Source organism: Crocodylus siamensis, chromosome 10 (assembly GCF_052110815.1).
Source record: "Crocodylus siamensis isolate JL-2025a chromosome 10, ASM5211081v1, whole genome shotgun sequence".
In the NCBI taxonomy this organism is placed as follows: Eukaryota; Metazoa; Chordata; order Crocodylia; family Crocodylidae; genus Crocodylus; species Crocodylus siamensis.
In genome coordinates, this window is record NC_143404.1 from 60,237,296 (window position 1) to 60,252,248 (window position 14,953).

A 14,953-nucleotide genomic window follows, 5' to 3' on the forward strand; every position below is an offset into this window, starting at 1 on the left:
TCAGAAGAAGGCTCATCTCCCCATCTTAAAGCAAGACTTGCTTTGATTGATAGTCCAGCTACAGAAAACATTCCTTTTATAGGTCAAGATTGCAGGAGTACCACCAGTATGAAACTAGGACTCTCTGCAGCCAGGAAAGGCTGCTGTAAGTAACTAAGAAGCATTGGACTAGATACAGTAATACTCTTACATACCTTGAACCAACTCTGATGTGGGCTTTGGCATCCTCCAGATTCTGAACATGTGAAATGCAAAAACAAAGCCCTTTGTTATGGTAAAAATTAGAGCAGCACTGAAGTAGATGGTTTCATTTTTACATCAGCCTCCCCGCCTTGCATAAGACAGACTTCAAGAAAGGAAAAGTGCACAAGTAGATGCCTCTGTTAGGTTATATAACCTCCTGAAACTAAAATAATTTATATAAATCACTACAATACAGGCTGGGAAGATGGGAACAAGAGTGTCGTGCACACAGTTCCACATCAAGACTTGATTTCTTCCTGTGGCTGCTCATGGATGGCCTTTTTGTTTGTTTTGTTGCTTCCCTGACTTTAGTACATAGGCTACCTGCTTGCTCCATAGCACCTACATATGTAGCCCTTAGATCAGGGTGGGCAAAATGCAGCCTGCCAGGCCATTCTATCCAGCCTGCAGGGCCCCTAAAAAATTTAGAAAATGAATATTAATCTGCCCTAGACTGCCTGTCATGCAGCCCTCAATGGCTTGCCAAAACTCAGTAAGTGGCCCTCCGCCCAAAATAATTGCCTGCCCGTGCCTTAGATGCTTCACAGTAGCATCCAAACCTCAACAACCTGGATTAGGATCCCAGAGCTGGGCACAGTGCATGCACAAAACATGGAGACATGTTGCTATTGCTTTCCATGCGAGTGTGCTTGGAAACCGGTTTTGAGCCTAGCCAATGAAGCAGCTGCTCCTTATTTTTACCAGTCTCCTCCTCACCAATCTGCAAAGCCTCATCCAGGTTTTCATGAAGCCTCATCCAGGTTTTCCATCTTACCCTTTTGACCTCTTGCCCCCGTGTACTGCATCAGACTACTCTGCCAACTCAGAACAGGACATGCGCTGCCGTGATGCTGAAGCACAGATGCACAAGAAGTTAATTGCCTCTGCCTCCTAGATTTTCATATAGAAGAGACTGGCAGGAAAAGAATGTTTTCAGGTTAGCTACAGCCCTAGTGGAGATGGACGGTATGCAACAAGGAAGAGATGAGCAGTGTGTTCAAGTTAAATCTTTCTGAAAATTAAGCCTCACCCTCACCTTAAGCTTGAGGTGACCTTTTGCAAGAAAGATAACAAAATCCCACCTTTCAGAGCCAAGTAAGGACTGTCAGTCAAAAATGGCCTGGAGCATTCTTAGCCCGACTCTTGCAGCTTAACATGTCCATTACTGCGGTAGCTAAAGGCCTACTCCAACTCTCTCTGATATCAAGAATGAATCACATTTAGCACGTTGCCTTGATTTCTTTTCACTCCCACTCATCTGCCTTACCCACACAGGCTCAACGTACTGTCAACAGTAGGAGCACCAGAGATAAGATCAGTACCTTTTAAGAAAAAAAAAGTTCCTGGAAAGCTCAGTCTCTTCTTCTCAAGGGGTAATGATGCATAGTGCAGGTGGTTAAAATCCAGCGACAATCTCCCACAGAACTTAGAAGTTCAGATTGCATTTGATTCAAACTGCCACGTCCCTTTAAACTTATTCAGGTACTAGAGGAAGCAGTGACAATGAGAAACACAACCAGAAATGTAGATAATAAATTAGTGAGAGATTTGTACTGGAAATAAATTGGTGCTAAAAATGCAAAGGCAGATAGGAGGACCCTGTCCCTCCATGCCCCTCCCTCCCCTTCAGCAGGAATGCATCACAGTTCTGCTTCTTTGGCCTGCCTTTCCCAGGCCCATATCTGGTACAGCAAGACACCTCCAATGGATCTGGAGAACAGAGGGTTTGTAGGTTTGAGCCTCTAATAGTTTAAATATTCCTATAACAGTTTTAAAGTGTGTGCAAGCCTAATGTCAGTCACCTGGAATTTGGCAAATATCATTGCTCTGAAGCTAGTAGGATACAGCCAGTAGCCTCAATGAGCCTGCCAAGAAGCACACTAATAGTACCACATGCCTTCTACAAATGAGATGCAACACATGCTTATACTATGAAGCTGATTTAAAAGAAGTGTGTATTAAATCCTTTGCAGGGAAATATCGGAGTGAAGGTGGTAAGTTCCTTTGGTTAGCCCAGCACCGTACATACCAAAATCTGCTCTGCGAGTCCCACATCACCTTGATAACTGCATACTTTTTGCCACAACTTAAACACAACCACCTCACATCATGGATCAAGTCATGCTGCTAGGACTTGCACACGCACACAAAAAAGAGAAATCTGCATTTCATGAGAAAGGCACTCAATTTCATGAAGTTGCAATTCAACGTTGACATGCACTCACAGAGTTTGCCCACAAGATACTTTGGATGGGAAAGATATTTTAAATATGCTCAATTTCAAGAAAAGGCTGTCTTCATAAAGGCCTCTATTTTTAAATTACTCTGAAGCAAAGACTTTTTAAAAGCAGAAATCAGATGCAAAACACCTGCATTTTAAATTAGCATATATTTTACTGTCTCAATCACAGCAACCTCATACAGTAAGATACACAAAAAATAGAGCATGGTATCATTTGAATTCAACACAATTTTGTACTACAGTGTTCCATGACATATATACACAGGACTTTTCCTTTTTCAAAGCAAATATAGTCCCTGCTATGTTCACTGTATAAGTTACGTGGCATCACAGTTTTAGTTATTTACTGTAGTGCGAATAGCAATATGGAAACGGAAGTAGTGGGTTAGGAGATGCACTGGATAGCAGCCAAACAGGCATGACAGGTCAGAAAGATGTCTAGAAACAAAACTATTGAAATGGGCGCCACCCTTACAGAAGGTATTTTAATAGTAAAACCATTTTAAATTTTGCATTATATACATACTATATCTACATGTGTTCTAGTATATATACACATATATATATTTATATATTTATTTAAAAAGCCATACAAGATTTTGAAAAATCTTGAAATCATTCTCCTAAGCAGTATTTACCCTAACCTTCAGAATCAGCAAGATAGTACTTGCCTATAGCATTGTTTAGTTGCAGTCATTCAATTTCTACAAGTCTCCTGATAGTTAATCATGTGCCATTCGTTCTCTTTAAATTAAATACAAGCTATACAGTAGCTTGTTATTCTCAGCTTTTCATGAAACCCAGGGTTTGCCTCATTTCCATCATGCTTTTGACACTCAGTTATGGCTAAAGTATTTTAGCTCTTACACTCTTTGCCCCTCTCCCCACCCCCCAACTCTCAGCCAGTAAAAGAATTAAACAGCAATAACAACAATATTTAAAAAATTGCAACCAATCATTCATGCATGTTTCCATCATGTAAAGGGTCCAATGGACATTTAAATTTAAAAGCACAGATTCTTACAATGTCCAAAAAAAAAGTGTATGATTTCAGTGCACAGTGGATTATTTAAATTTACTGTCATTAGAGGATTTCCAACTTTTAACTACAAAGCTCAAACTGAGTCGCCCAATGTTTTGCCTTGATCAGTTTGTCTTTATGGAAAAGAATAAGTTAAGTGGATCTGGCAGCTTTCCTTTGAACATAAGGCTAAATTCAGTTCATGAAAAGGTGTAGTTTAAATGGGCTTTGGGTCATATTGTACCATACTTAACACAAGAAAGTGCAATCCAAGACTAGAGCTGTTTTGGTATTTCAAATAAGTTCAACTATTCAATTCATGTGCAGATTTACTGTCATGGAAATCACCCAAGCTACATCTGTTTTGTTTTTTTAATGGGTCACCGCCCTCACCTCCTGAGCCAGGCTACAGACTTTGCATTGGAGGTAGGTGCAAGTATTTTCTAACCCACTCAACTCCCATAAGCATAAATGGAAGAGAATATGTACTCCGAGCCAAAATCCTACAGCCCTTAGACAAGACTGCAGTTAACTTAGTGGGAGTCTTGCCCAAGTAAGAACTACAGGTCTAAAAAAAGGCAAACAAAACAATGAACTCTTTCTGAGTCAATAACAGCAGTCTGCCACAGTGACTGTAATAAGCTGTGAAGTACAGTACAAGTAAAAAAAAAAAAGTCACCTGAACAAATAACCCAGAGAGACTTCATAGTTATATAATGATTTTACCACTTAAGAACTCAACATATTGAATATATTTATTAAAAAATAAACTGTTTTCAAATCACCTATGTACAGTGTAAAGAACGGGATTTAATACATGTGTGACAAAGTGAATAAACTCAGTTTTCATCCAGAAAGACAACACTCCAGGCATAATTTAAGTGACACATATACAGATTCACCTTTTTAAAATACCACACAGTAAAAACCAGTAGGATGGTATTGGCAACACTAGAAAATAAAGCACATACTGTTCAAATCCAGATTGTATAAGCGAGATAAACATCTTGGGGAAGAAGGGGAGAAGAAAGAAATAAGACAAAAGGAGATGTCCTGGTGTTTACATTTTCGAGCTCAGGAAATGCAGCCAAAGAAGAGAGTCCCTTTTGGCATACAAAGTCATTAGCAAATATTTCTGGACCATTTTGACTTTGTACTCAAAACAGGCAGTAGATTCATAATCCACTGAAAATGCAGATCTTAATTCCTTAGTCCTTGTCTATCCTTATGCAACTGTATGTGGGCAAAATGACGACTACAAATGTAATACAAAGGTGTAATGTCACTTTGTTAAAGTGCAACAGCTGCCAAGATTTAAAAGGAAAAATGTGCTCTTCTCCCCCTTGTAAGATGTAAAGCAGTAATTAGTTAAGAGTCACATAAATGATAGCAGCATGAACTCTAATGGTTTTGTAGCACTGAAGCCACAAAAACAAAACCTGGCACCGATAATCACTGAAATGTATTTCCAGATACTGGGGCACATGTTTTACAGAGAGAGGTCAGTATAATGTTTCTTACTGTAGAGTCAGAAAAATTAATTGTTAGCCCTTTTGCCCCTCCCCCCCAGACACAGGTTGTTCAAGTCTATCTATAAACAAGATGGGGCATCTGGGCTGATTTATAGTTTAACTGATTATTAGGCATGAATTTGTGGAGCTCACTTTTTCTACAGCATGGGTCATAAAAATAAGCATTGAGGCAAGCGTCACATGAGACTTTTGAACAGAATGTGCATGTGTTTGCAGCTCCCAATCGGTTACAAAAACCACAGCGCAAGGTGCCTGAAGATTTGGATTTTGAACTTAGTTGAGCAGCTCTCTCTTGACTCTGAGTCTGTGGTGTGTACTGAGTTTTCTCTCTCAAAGCAGATGCAGGAGATAAGCCATCACTTGGCATTGTTTTGATCGAGTAGCTGCTTTGTTTCACCGCTGGATATTCCTGCCTAGTGTTAAACAGATTGTCACATTTTTGACACACAGAACTGCCACAAGATAAGCCACAATTTTGGCACTTGAGGGAAGCTGTCTCTTTGGCTAGATGGGTACGTTTGTGGTAAATGGGGTTGACATCATTTCTTATTACCCATACATCAGGTTTAGGCGTTTCCTGTCTTTTAAAATTTAACATACTTCTGGCATCAGGATCAGTATATAAATCTAAGTCATCTTGAGGAGAAAAATAGGAGCTGTATGCAACGTTTGTTCTTAACATGCCATTAGGATGAGATGAAGTTGTCAAGAAGTCATCTGAACACCCATGCAGTGAGCTTGACATTGCAAGAAGAGACGGAGATGGGCGAATTATTTCATCTTTAATGTCATCTTCAGCATCCACCAAAATTGGGTCTTTTCTGAGACTATGTGAACTCATCAGAGGGGGCTTCTTACTTTCCCAGTAACTGTCGTATGTGTCCACTGATTTAGAAGGCTTGGTCACTTTTGGCTTAAAATAATCTTTAGAGGAGGCCCTTTCACTAGCCGATTTCTGAAGTACCATTCGTGCCATGGAAGTATTCAAGTTTTCTTTGCATTCTGCACGCCGTCTCATTGTTTCAGAGCAGCTTCTAACATCTTCATTGCTATTTTTCCGTTCATTTACGATGTCAAGCTCCAAATAACCTTTATCCTTCACTTGTAAGTGAATTTTGAGCAGCTGTTCACATTCTATTTTGGCTAAAAAGAGTTCAAATGAAACCATTTTCACCTGGATGGTATCAACCTGCTCTCTGAGCTTATATGCTGTTCCCAGTTCTTGGACATACCCCATGTAGTTCAGAATCTGTCTTACATCCTCTTCAATTAATGTTGACTTTACATAATAAACAAAGGGTCCTGTGTAGGTCTGACGGAGGGGAAAAAAAAAAGAAGAGAACAGAAGAGAGAAACATTAGGTTAACAATTCAATGGTAAACAAGATATGCAGATGCTTGAGTGATGGGAGCTGTATCACACTAGCAATAATAAAACATGATACTTTACACCAGGCAACTCCAAAAAGCAAAAAAAGGGAGGGATTTAATGAAATTTCATCCATACAGTATCTTCCTGTTTCGGTTTAAATGAAACTAGCACCAAGTTTCCAATTTTTAGCAGAGCAGAAATGGTGTATGGGTTAACAAAGGACTACAATGTAAAAGTTATCAAGGGAAAAGATGGAGGTTTCAAAAGCTGGGTAGGAAATGGCTGAGAATTTTGGCACTCAGGACACTGCGCAAAAACTGGGAACACAAGATTGAGAGTTAACTGAAAGTTTCTGCTAAAGGTATCAGCCATGAAATAATTTGAATTCTTATCACAATTCAAATTGAAGGATAGTGAACATAATGGAGCTGGCACATATTTCAGCTAGTGTTTCATGCTTTAGGGTTGTTGGTTATAGCCATATTGGTCTAAAGACAAAGGCAGACAAGGTTCTTTGGATAGATGCGATATCTTTTCTTAGACCAACTAAACAGCTGGAAAAATTGTTCTTTGCAAGCTTTCTGGCACAAACACCGTTCTTCAGGCATAGGGGAAATCTGCTGGTGTTTTATTTGTTCTCTTGGGTAAAATAGAAGCCAATATACAAAATGCAGGTCTGTGAAAATGCAAGCATGTGGCACTTTCTAATCCTCAAAGGGAATTTACAAAACACTGTTCACAGACAAGCCTATGAACTTCATTTATTAAATCTACTGGGTACAAAAAACAAACAAACAAAAAAATCATGGGCTAAATATAAATAGCTGGTCTAATGAAAGATATTGGGTTTACCCAAAGAACCTGGTCTGGACTAAATATAGACATTTGATTTATGGCACATTATAACCTGCCTCCCATCTAATAACCCCAGGTAACCTGTCTGCATTTTACCAGCTATGTTCTGTCACCAGTTCAACATTCCCCCTTCCCCACCCACCTGTCTCATACCTATTGTCTCCCATTCCCTCTGATCCTCACTGCCACATATTTACATTTTCACAGACCTGAATTTGGCATATTGGCTTCTATCCTACACCAGAACACACCAGCGGACTCTCCCTGTTCCCACAAGCTTGCAAACAGTAATTTTTCCAACTATTTAGTTAGTTTAATAAAATGTATCTCACGTCTACCCAAAAAACTTGTCAGCCAGTGTTCCAGGCTGTTTGAAGATTTAAGATGAGAACCCTTAATTGGCTTATGCCACTTACATTTCAAAGGCTTTCTTTGAAACCATAGGCTGCTGAATTTAAAAATAAATAAATAAAATAAAAGTTTATGTTTGGAAAGCAAATCTACAGGGAGGAGTGCATGTTGCAGCTCTAACAATAATTCACACCTTGGCTGTCCCAGGTATAATGGGTCTCAGATGAGAAGGGAAGGCTACTGGACTCCCCAGTCTGAGAAATCCAACAAATTTTTGCCTAGTCCACTTTCAGTAGTGCTACAATTAAGGAATAAAAGACATGGCAACCCACTGTCAATGTGATCTGTAAGACACTGGCTCCAAAAACTCTTAGCTCAGGACAACTGGACTTCCTGCTTAATGCCAGCAAGTAAAACAATCACAAGAACTTTAATTTTGCCTATAGTTTGAAATCAGACCACCACACCACAGAGCTAAGGGAGTCATAATTAGATCATTTCAAAAAGCTACCCTTCAAAACCCCAAAATACATTCTGAGCCAAGATGTAACAGAAGGTTAACAGTCTCGCCGCCAGAGCAGAGCAAACAGCAACTTTCAGCACTGTCAATAGCTGCCTCAACTTCAGTTTAGCATTTGATTTGGCAAGTAGCTTCCAGATTCTCTTTAATCTCAGTTATCTTTTCTGTCAAAAATTTACAGCAGAAAAAAGCAGAGATAACACAAAGTCTGTGTGGGATGAGTGAACATATGGTTCCAGTAAGTAATGTCCCTTGCAGTCGAGTACAGTTGAAAGGTGTATTCTGACCAACATTCAAAATCTTATCTTGGAGCACAACCAGGAATAAATAAGTACTTAGTGGGCACATCTACATGAGGTTTACTGTGGAGCTAATCAGCTCTGCAGTAAAGTCTCTGCACCTACATTTGCAGCCCTATTAGGCCACCGTAAACTAATTAACTCTCCCATAGGTTGGTACTTGTAAATACAAGTACTTTCCTCCGGCAGCATTATTTACGGTGCTGCAACACACATGTAGATACTGATGGAGCTGGGTGGGGCACACGGGTGCTTCAGTGTAGGGACTGCCTGCCAGCTAGCCCCACACTGGAGCACCCTCATGTCCCAACCAGCCCCTCCACAGCATAGTGAGCCAGGTCAGAGAAGCTGCTCTGACCCAGCTCAATGTGCTGCAGTCCCAGGGCCTGGGAGTAATAAACCCTGGTGCGATGTGTGCCAGAATTTGTTGCTTCACATTAGTTGTGCATGTAGATGTGCCCATTGTATACAAGGATCACTATCGATAACATCTCGAAGAGATTCCTAGGGTTGGAATAGCCAAGAGCTCACAAGTTAAAACTGAAGTACAATGTGGAAGAAGATCTATGGAGCGCTTCACTATTTTGGAAAAGCTTCCCCTAAGAATGTAAAGGGGAGGTCCCATTGATGGCCTCCATTGGTATTCAAACAGTACACTAAATGGGTATGTTGTACAATGCAAGTTGAGGGGCAATGTCAGTTTAGAATTTAAAAAGAAGAAAAGCTTTATATTTTAAAAATCCACCTGCAGTGCTCATAGAATAAACAGTGCCACATCTACAACTGGAACACAAAAAAAAAAAAAGCAGCAAACTAGTTCACACTGGCTATGTCAGTGGTTCTTAACATTTCTGGACTCAAGGCAACCTTCACTGGATTCAAGGCACCACTCCACAATTTGTATGAATTGAGTGGCACCCAATGTCAAAAATGAATTTATATATTATAGTGCTTACCTCCCTACATAGGGGCTGGGCAGTATGGGTAGGGGACTGCCTAGACGGAGATAAGCAGATAAGCAAAGCTTAGGCTCATCTCCTCGCACCTCATGGCACCCTTCATAGGATCTGATGGCACCCTATGGTGCTCTAGCACCCTAGCTGAGAACAACTGGTCTAAGCTAAGCAACATGCAAGTATCTTTGCTATTTACATTATTTAAAAAAATATATTCTAGCATCAGCCAAAGACTCTACCACAGATGAAGAATTTGAAAGGCTATTAAACCCAGACTTCCATGCAAGTAGGATAAGAGACATTCTTAAAGAAATCCTCCTGTGGAAGCATGTCAGTTAGTATGAAACAAGTTCCTGGGGAACCAGGAGAGAAACAGCAGCAAGAGCTGTCCTTAATGACACAAAGCACACTTCACTATTAAAATTACATTGTGCCAAGTTAACAGCAGGTACAAACACCAAGTGCACGTACAAATCAACAACTCCCTCATCCTGGAGGAAGCGTCTTCCAGGTCAAAGCCAGAACACATTGATAGGGCAGCGTGAGAACAGTGTCACAACAATTATGCCCATGTTGTAGCTGCAGTTTGGACACAGAGGCCTTCAGGCTCCGTTGCCTCTATGGTACCTTTCATTAAAATCTACTCCATTCAATCTACAGTTTTCTAATACATCTGTTTATTATTTATCTATACACCTACTATACTATTTGAGAGTAAAATCAGAGGTCTAGCTATTCACACGGCAAATCATTCTCTTCTATTGCTACTCTCCAGGAAGGTTCTTACCTTAATAGTTTTGAATTCCTTTTTCCAGGGATAAAGAAAGACATTAATCCCAACTGTCTCCAGCATACTGAATGCACTATGGAGAGAATGTAAACTTGAAGATTTCAGAGATCTGAGGGAGTTTTCAGCCATCTCATAAAATTTTATCAACCGGAATCTATAATAGGGATCGATTTTGGGAAGGCAGAGCAAGGCTGATGCTGCCACTCGCAGATATTCATCATTAATAGGACACTGCTTATCAGAGGCATTCAGTTTGGATTCGTGGAACTGTACATATTTCCTAAATAAATCGTCTTTGTGTTTTGTATCCATCGAAATACGATTGTGGTTCACTCTTGGGCAGCTACCTTGCCTCTTTCATGGTTACTCTGGAGCAGGCTGGTTATCTGGCACTTGGAGTCCTCAGTAACAGCAATTCTTCTGAAATAAAAAACAAAAACACAAGAGAGAAGTCACACCATCTGTACTAGCATACCCTTAAAGTCTAGGAAATAGTTCACATAGCAGAGGACTCCAACCACAGGCCCTTCAACTTTCTGTGAATGTGGACACAAGCCTCTTGTTCTCCCTGGAGCACCCTTCCAAGTAATATACAGATGTTCCCAGTTGTGCCCAAGCTAACTGGATGCAGCCTCAGCCTGTAAAGAGGCAGCTGGGATGCCTTCAGGGTCCTACTCATCAGAACACAATGGTTTACTGACTAAAGGGCCTAGGTACTGTGAACACACTGGAGACTTTTGAGAGTCTTAGTAAAGTTGCATGAAGAGAAAAATTGTTTTACTTTGGCTGCAGAGGAAATGTTGCAAGACAGAATGCAGAGGATGTCTGTCTGCTTAACTTCAAATCACTCCCGTGTTTCTCTATAGCTGCAGGATGCTGATCCATGCACTGGAGAGACCGTCAGCCTTATCCCTTCTTATTCATGCCTTTCATACAAACTCAGCCAGCTACGTAGAGTCTAATCTGCCACCGGGCTGTAACTACCTAAACATCTCTCACAACGGTGGAACAGTGCCTATACAGCTTAACAGGAAGAGCGGGCATTGATTGGTACAGCCAAGGTTTTATTCTGCAACTGGCACTTGTATCCAAAGGCCAAAAAGTTGGTGCTGCTGCTTTCTTTGAAAGATAATGTTAGCATAGCGCAAACGAATCATTTATGGCTTTTACCTGGGAACTGACATTTGTACTTTGGCTTCACTGAATTAAGGTCTCCTGCACAAAAGAGCTCTTTCCCCCGACTTACAAAGTGCTATTTAACTAAATCCCTGAAGCACAGATGTCCAAGTGTGCAGACTGCACATGGATAACCTGCTGTATTTGTGGTCTGGACATCAGATCCAACATAATCTAAGCTTTCATTTTTAATCAACATACAGGTCTAATCTTTACTTTTACAAGCATAATCTCCCAACTGAGGCACATGTAAACTAACATAGTGTTGTCTTCCTGGGTTTGCAGTCAGCCTGAAGAATTGAGAAAGGTGAACTTCTCCACTACATATTAAAAGTTACTGCCATCAGTAACTACCTTGGTCTTTACAGAAAGAAAAGCAGCAGAATTCTGTTACTCAATTAAAAACAACGACAATTAGGCTACAGGACAACTCCAAAGGGAAATTGTTTACTTCATTCACGGCAAACTGTACCATTTACGATGGGGAACAAGCTGACACTGGTAGGGAGCTGAATGCTTTAACTCTTCTGTTTTTGAGAGAAGTATGATGAACCAGCTTTGGCAAGACAAAACATCCTCTGAAGGAAAAAAAAGGTGGGGTTCAGGGGTCTTTCATAAAGACCTCAGGCACTGTGACTTTCATAGCCACCTCCAGCTCCAATTACAGCTTGCCACTTGTGGATGTGCCAGGGTTCACTAAAAACATGGCTGCAAATCAAAATATTAAAGACGACAACAGACGGCAGCTTTCAAGAGCATCTGTTTTGCCTGTTAACACTTACAGTTTCTGGGAGTTCACACTCATCTCGACCAGTTTGCTAATCATGGGGTGGGTTCCCATAGGTGTTAGGTGGTAACAGTTTACTTTCAACATTGCTGATTAGAGTGCCTGGTAAGTACTGTACACAACTCGGCCTTGATTAATACAGCTGTAAGAATAGTGGTAGCTCAAGAGAATTCATCAAAATACAAAGCCCTTTCACTGCAAGTTACTTACAAGATTTTAATGTCTCATGGCTGATCTCTGACCTAGCAAATGGTGGCGAATACATAGTGAATGGTGGTGATCTTAGCCCAGTGTCCAGTGGACGTAAAGAAAAAACATCTAAATCTAGTCCCTTCAGTAAAAGTCATGGCAGGTAAATCAAAGGGTAGATGTGCCGGAGAGATTCAGTTACCCCAAGGTAAGACAGGAGTGAACATACGGTCACAGCAACATGAGGAAAACATAAAGATGATGGTCGAAGTAGCCACATTGTATGTGGGATAAAAAGGATTTTCATCTCTAAAGATTTTGCCGTACACTTAAAAAAGCTACAGAATTGCACTGAACATAGGAAAACACTTAACATTCCCAAACATTTTTTTTTTTGTGGTTAAGAAAGCCCAGCTGAAAAATGAAGATAAAAAAAAAAAGGCGCAAGAAACATGCATGTGCAACCATTATTCAACGACAACCATTTCCTCTAAAGTATTAAAATCCAGTTCCAAACAAATCTGAAGAAGCCTTGCTGGCGGATATTTGGGTGTGTTTTTTTCCTTACAAGAAGTGCCACCTTCACGGCTTTCTGTCTCAGCAAGAGTAGTGGCATCCCTCCCTCAGCTACTCTTGCTACAGCAGGCCAGCTGCTGAAAGCCGGCGTTTAAGGAAGGCTATCACTTCTGTCCCACAACACAAGCTGCTGTTTCGGATAAGTCTGCAAGGTCTGACTTTACACACAAGGTCTCAAAAGCAGCCAGGCAGAAAAAAAAATCCCGCACTCCACAGAAAAGCCTCCCCGCAGCCATTTCTGCCACCGGCGCAGGCTGCTCTGGAGCTGTTTTAACGAGGCATTTTTCAGAGGAAGCCCAGATGGAAACCCAGTGCTGCCCGGGAACCCGGAGCGACCCGCAGTTCTTCCCAGCCGGTGCGCGCTACTGGTCTCGACGCAGCAACAGGCCCGGCCCCGCGGGGGGATGCAGTTTAAGTCCAGCACCAGCGCAAGCAGCTTCTGAGCCCAGAAGGACAGCGACTGGAGCCGGACGGGGACGTTGCCTCCTGCTCCCTCCCGCAGCCCCTGGTCCCGCTCCCCCGGGAGCTCCGTCCCCCGCTGGCTCCCACCCCGGGCCCCACCCGGCCGCCCGCCCGTACTCACGGAGCGGAGCCGCGACCGCCACCAGCCGGAAGCCACCCGCGACCCGGATGCAGACCCCGAGCGCCCCCCGCAGCCGGAAGTGACCCCCGAGCTGCGCCAGCAGCGAACTCAGGCTCAGCGGCTCGCGCATGCGCGCTTCTCTCTCCGAATCCAGTGAGAAAAAAATCCCGCAGCCCCTTCCCCCACCAGGCTGAGCCCCCACCCGGAAACAGGGGAGTGACAGCTACGACTCGGAAGTAGATGGTTGGGGATGACGTAAGGAGTATACCGGCTTTTCATGCGCATGCGCCTTGCTAACGTCACGCCGCGGGTGATGTCATCGAGAGGATTTAAAGGGGGAGAGGCGAAGGTGCAGGGGATTTTGCTAGCTCTCTTCAGTCTGGGTTAGTACTGGAGCCCTGTCTCAGCTGAGGGGCCTGGGGCTGACCGCTCTCATAACAAGATGTGTCACAAGGACTACCATAGTAGGGTGACATGGGAAGGTGCCTTCATGTGCAACAGGCATCATCCCCTGCATGGGGCAGTACCAAGGCTCCCCACAGTCAGGGGAGCAGGGCTGTGAGGAGCCTCTGGAGGTCGTGTTGCCTAGTTCCTCCTGAGGCAGCATCACCCTTGTCCTAACCACCCTATATAAGCCTCCTCTAAACTTGGCATAAGGCTGTTGTCATTGCTAACACAGTGCAGGCCTTGTGCCCCAACCTGCTGTGGGTAAGGCAAAGGAACCAGGCAGTCAGTGTCCTGCTTCTGTGAGATGTCATTGGTATACGCTCAAGAGATCCTAGGCCAAGGGCTGCACCCTTGCTACAGAGGAAGGCAAACCCCCCAGGCTGTACCAGTGTGACCATGGGGTAAAATTTCTGTCGGACCCTGAGCAAAGGGCAAGAGCCTCTGGCTTTGGTCCCAGCAGGAGCATATGCACCCTCCACAAAGTCCCCCCAATCTTGGCTGTAGCTAACACCCAATGCCCAAGTCTTAAACCCCCCTGATACATGAAGCAGAAGGGGGTGGGGGAGTGACCAGCGAAGCCGAGAAATGTGGGAAATGCTTAATGGTTCTAAAGTCATGGTGCCTTTAAAGATGCTTCTATTTTAATTTGTCTTCTGAGCCCTTGGAGGTTCCCGTTGGTCTCATTCCTGATGTGTTCTGCAGCCACAAATGTTGGAAGTAGTTTAATGGAAATTGTGAGTCTTATGGCATTATAGGACTGGCAGTTGAGGCTTTGGGAGAAACATTAAATTATGTGAGACTTGTCATAAAACCCTCAAGAGTTGATGGGGGGGTGGATGATATTTGTTCTTGGGGCATCCATAGCACTTCAGTATATGTAGTATACAGCAGTGCTCCTCAGTGCAGCTGCCTGTGGGGTGACAAAGGATTTTGCACGTGAGTGGTAGGAAAGAAAAGTTTAACTAGGGCCATTAGATTACTAATCCAGTTTATATTCTCAGTGCTCTGGGATTTT

At 42.5% G+C, this 14,953-nt stretch overlaps 1 protein-coding gene across 3 annotated transcripts; it reads right to left on the reverse strand.

The window, feature by feature from the left end:
- Nucleotides 1–2,623: 2,623 nt before the first annotated feature.
- On the reverse strand, nucleotides 2,624–13,643 carry SPATA2 (spermatogenesis associated 2). 3 transcript variants are annotated; one of them, XM_090064783.1, is made up of 3 exons: nucleotides 13,492–13,643; nucleotides 10,178–10,600; nucleotides 2,624–6,350 (listed from the first exon to the last, which is right to left on the reverse strand). In XM_090064783.1, the coding sequence occupies exons 2-3, from the start codon at nucleotides 10,490–10,492 to the stop codon at nucleotides 5,094–5,096; spliced, it is 1,572 nt and encodes a 523-aa protein (XP_089920909.1). In that variant the 5' UTR covers nucleotides 10,493–10,600; nucleotides 13,492–13,643; the 3' UTR covers nucleotides 2,624–5,093. The 3 variants fall into 3 exon arrangements, with proteins under 3 accessions (XP_089920909.1, XP_089920910.1, XP_089920911.1); XM_090064784.1 differs by lacking the exon at nucleotides 13,492–13,643 and adding an exon at nucleotides 12,354–13,433; XM_090064785.1 differs by lacking the exon at nucleotides 13,492–13,643 and adding an exon at nucleotides 11,829–12,339.
- Between the last annotated feature and the right edge of the window lie 1,310 nt (nucleotides 13,644–14,953).

Bases quoted from the DNA above. Each gene is read 5' to 3' on its own strand.
- SPATA2 (XM_090064783.1), bottom strand. From the start codon at position 10,492: ATGGATACAAAACACAAAGACGATTTATTTAGGAAATATGTACAGTTC. The intron at 6,351-10,177 runs GTAAGAACCTTC...CCCCTCCGTCAG, and splicing joins AGGAATTCAAAACTATTAAG to ACCTACACAGGACCCTTTGT.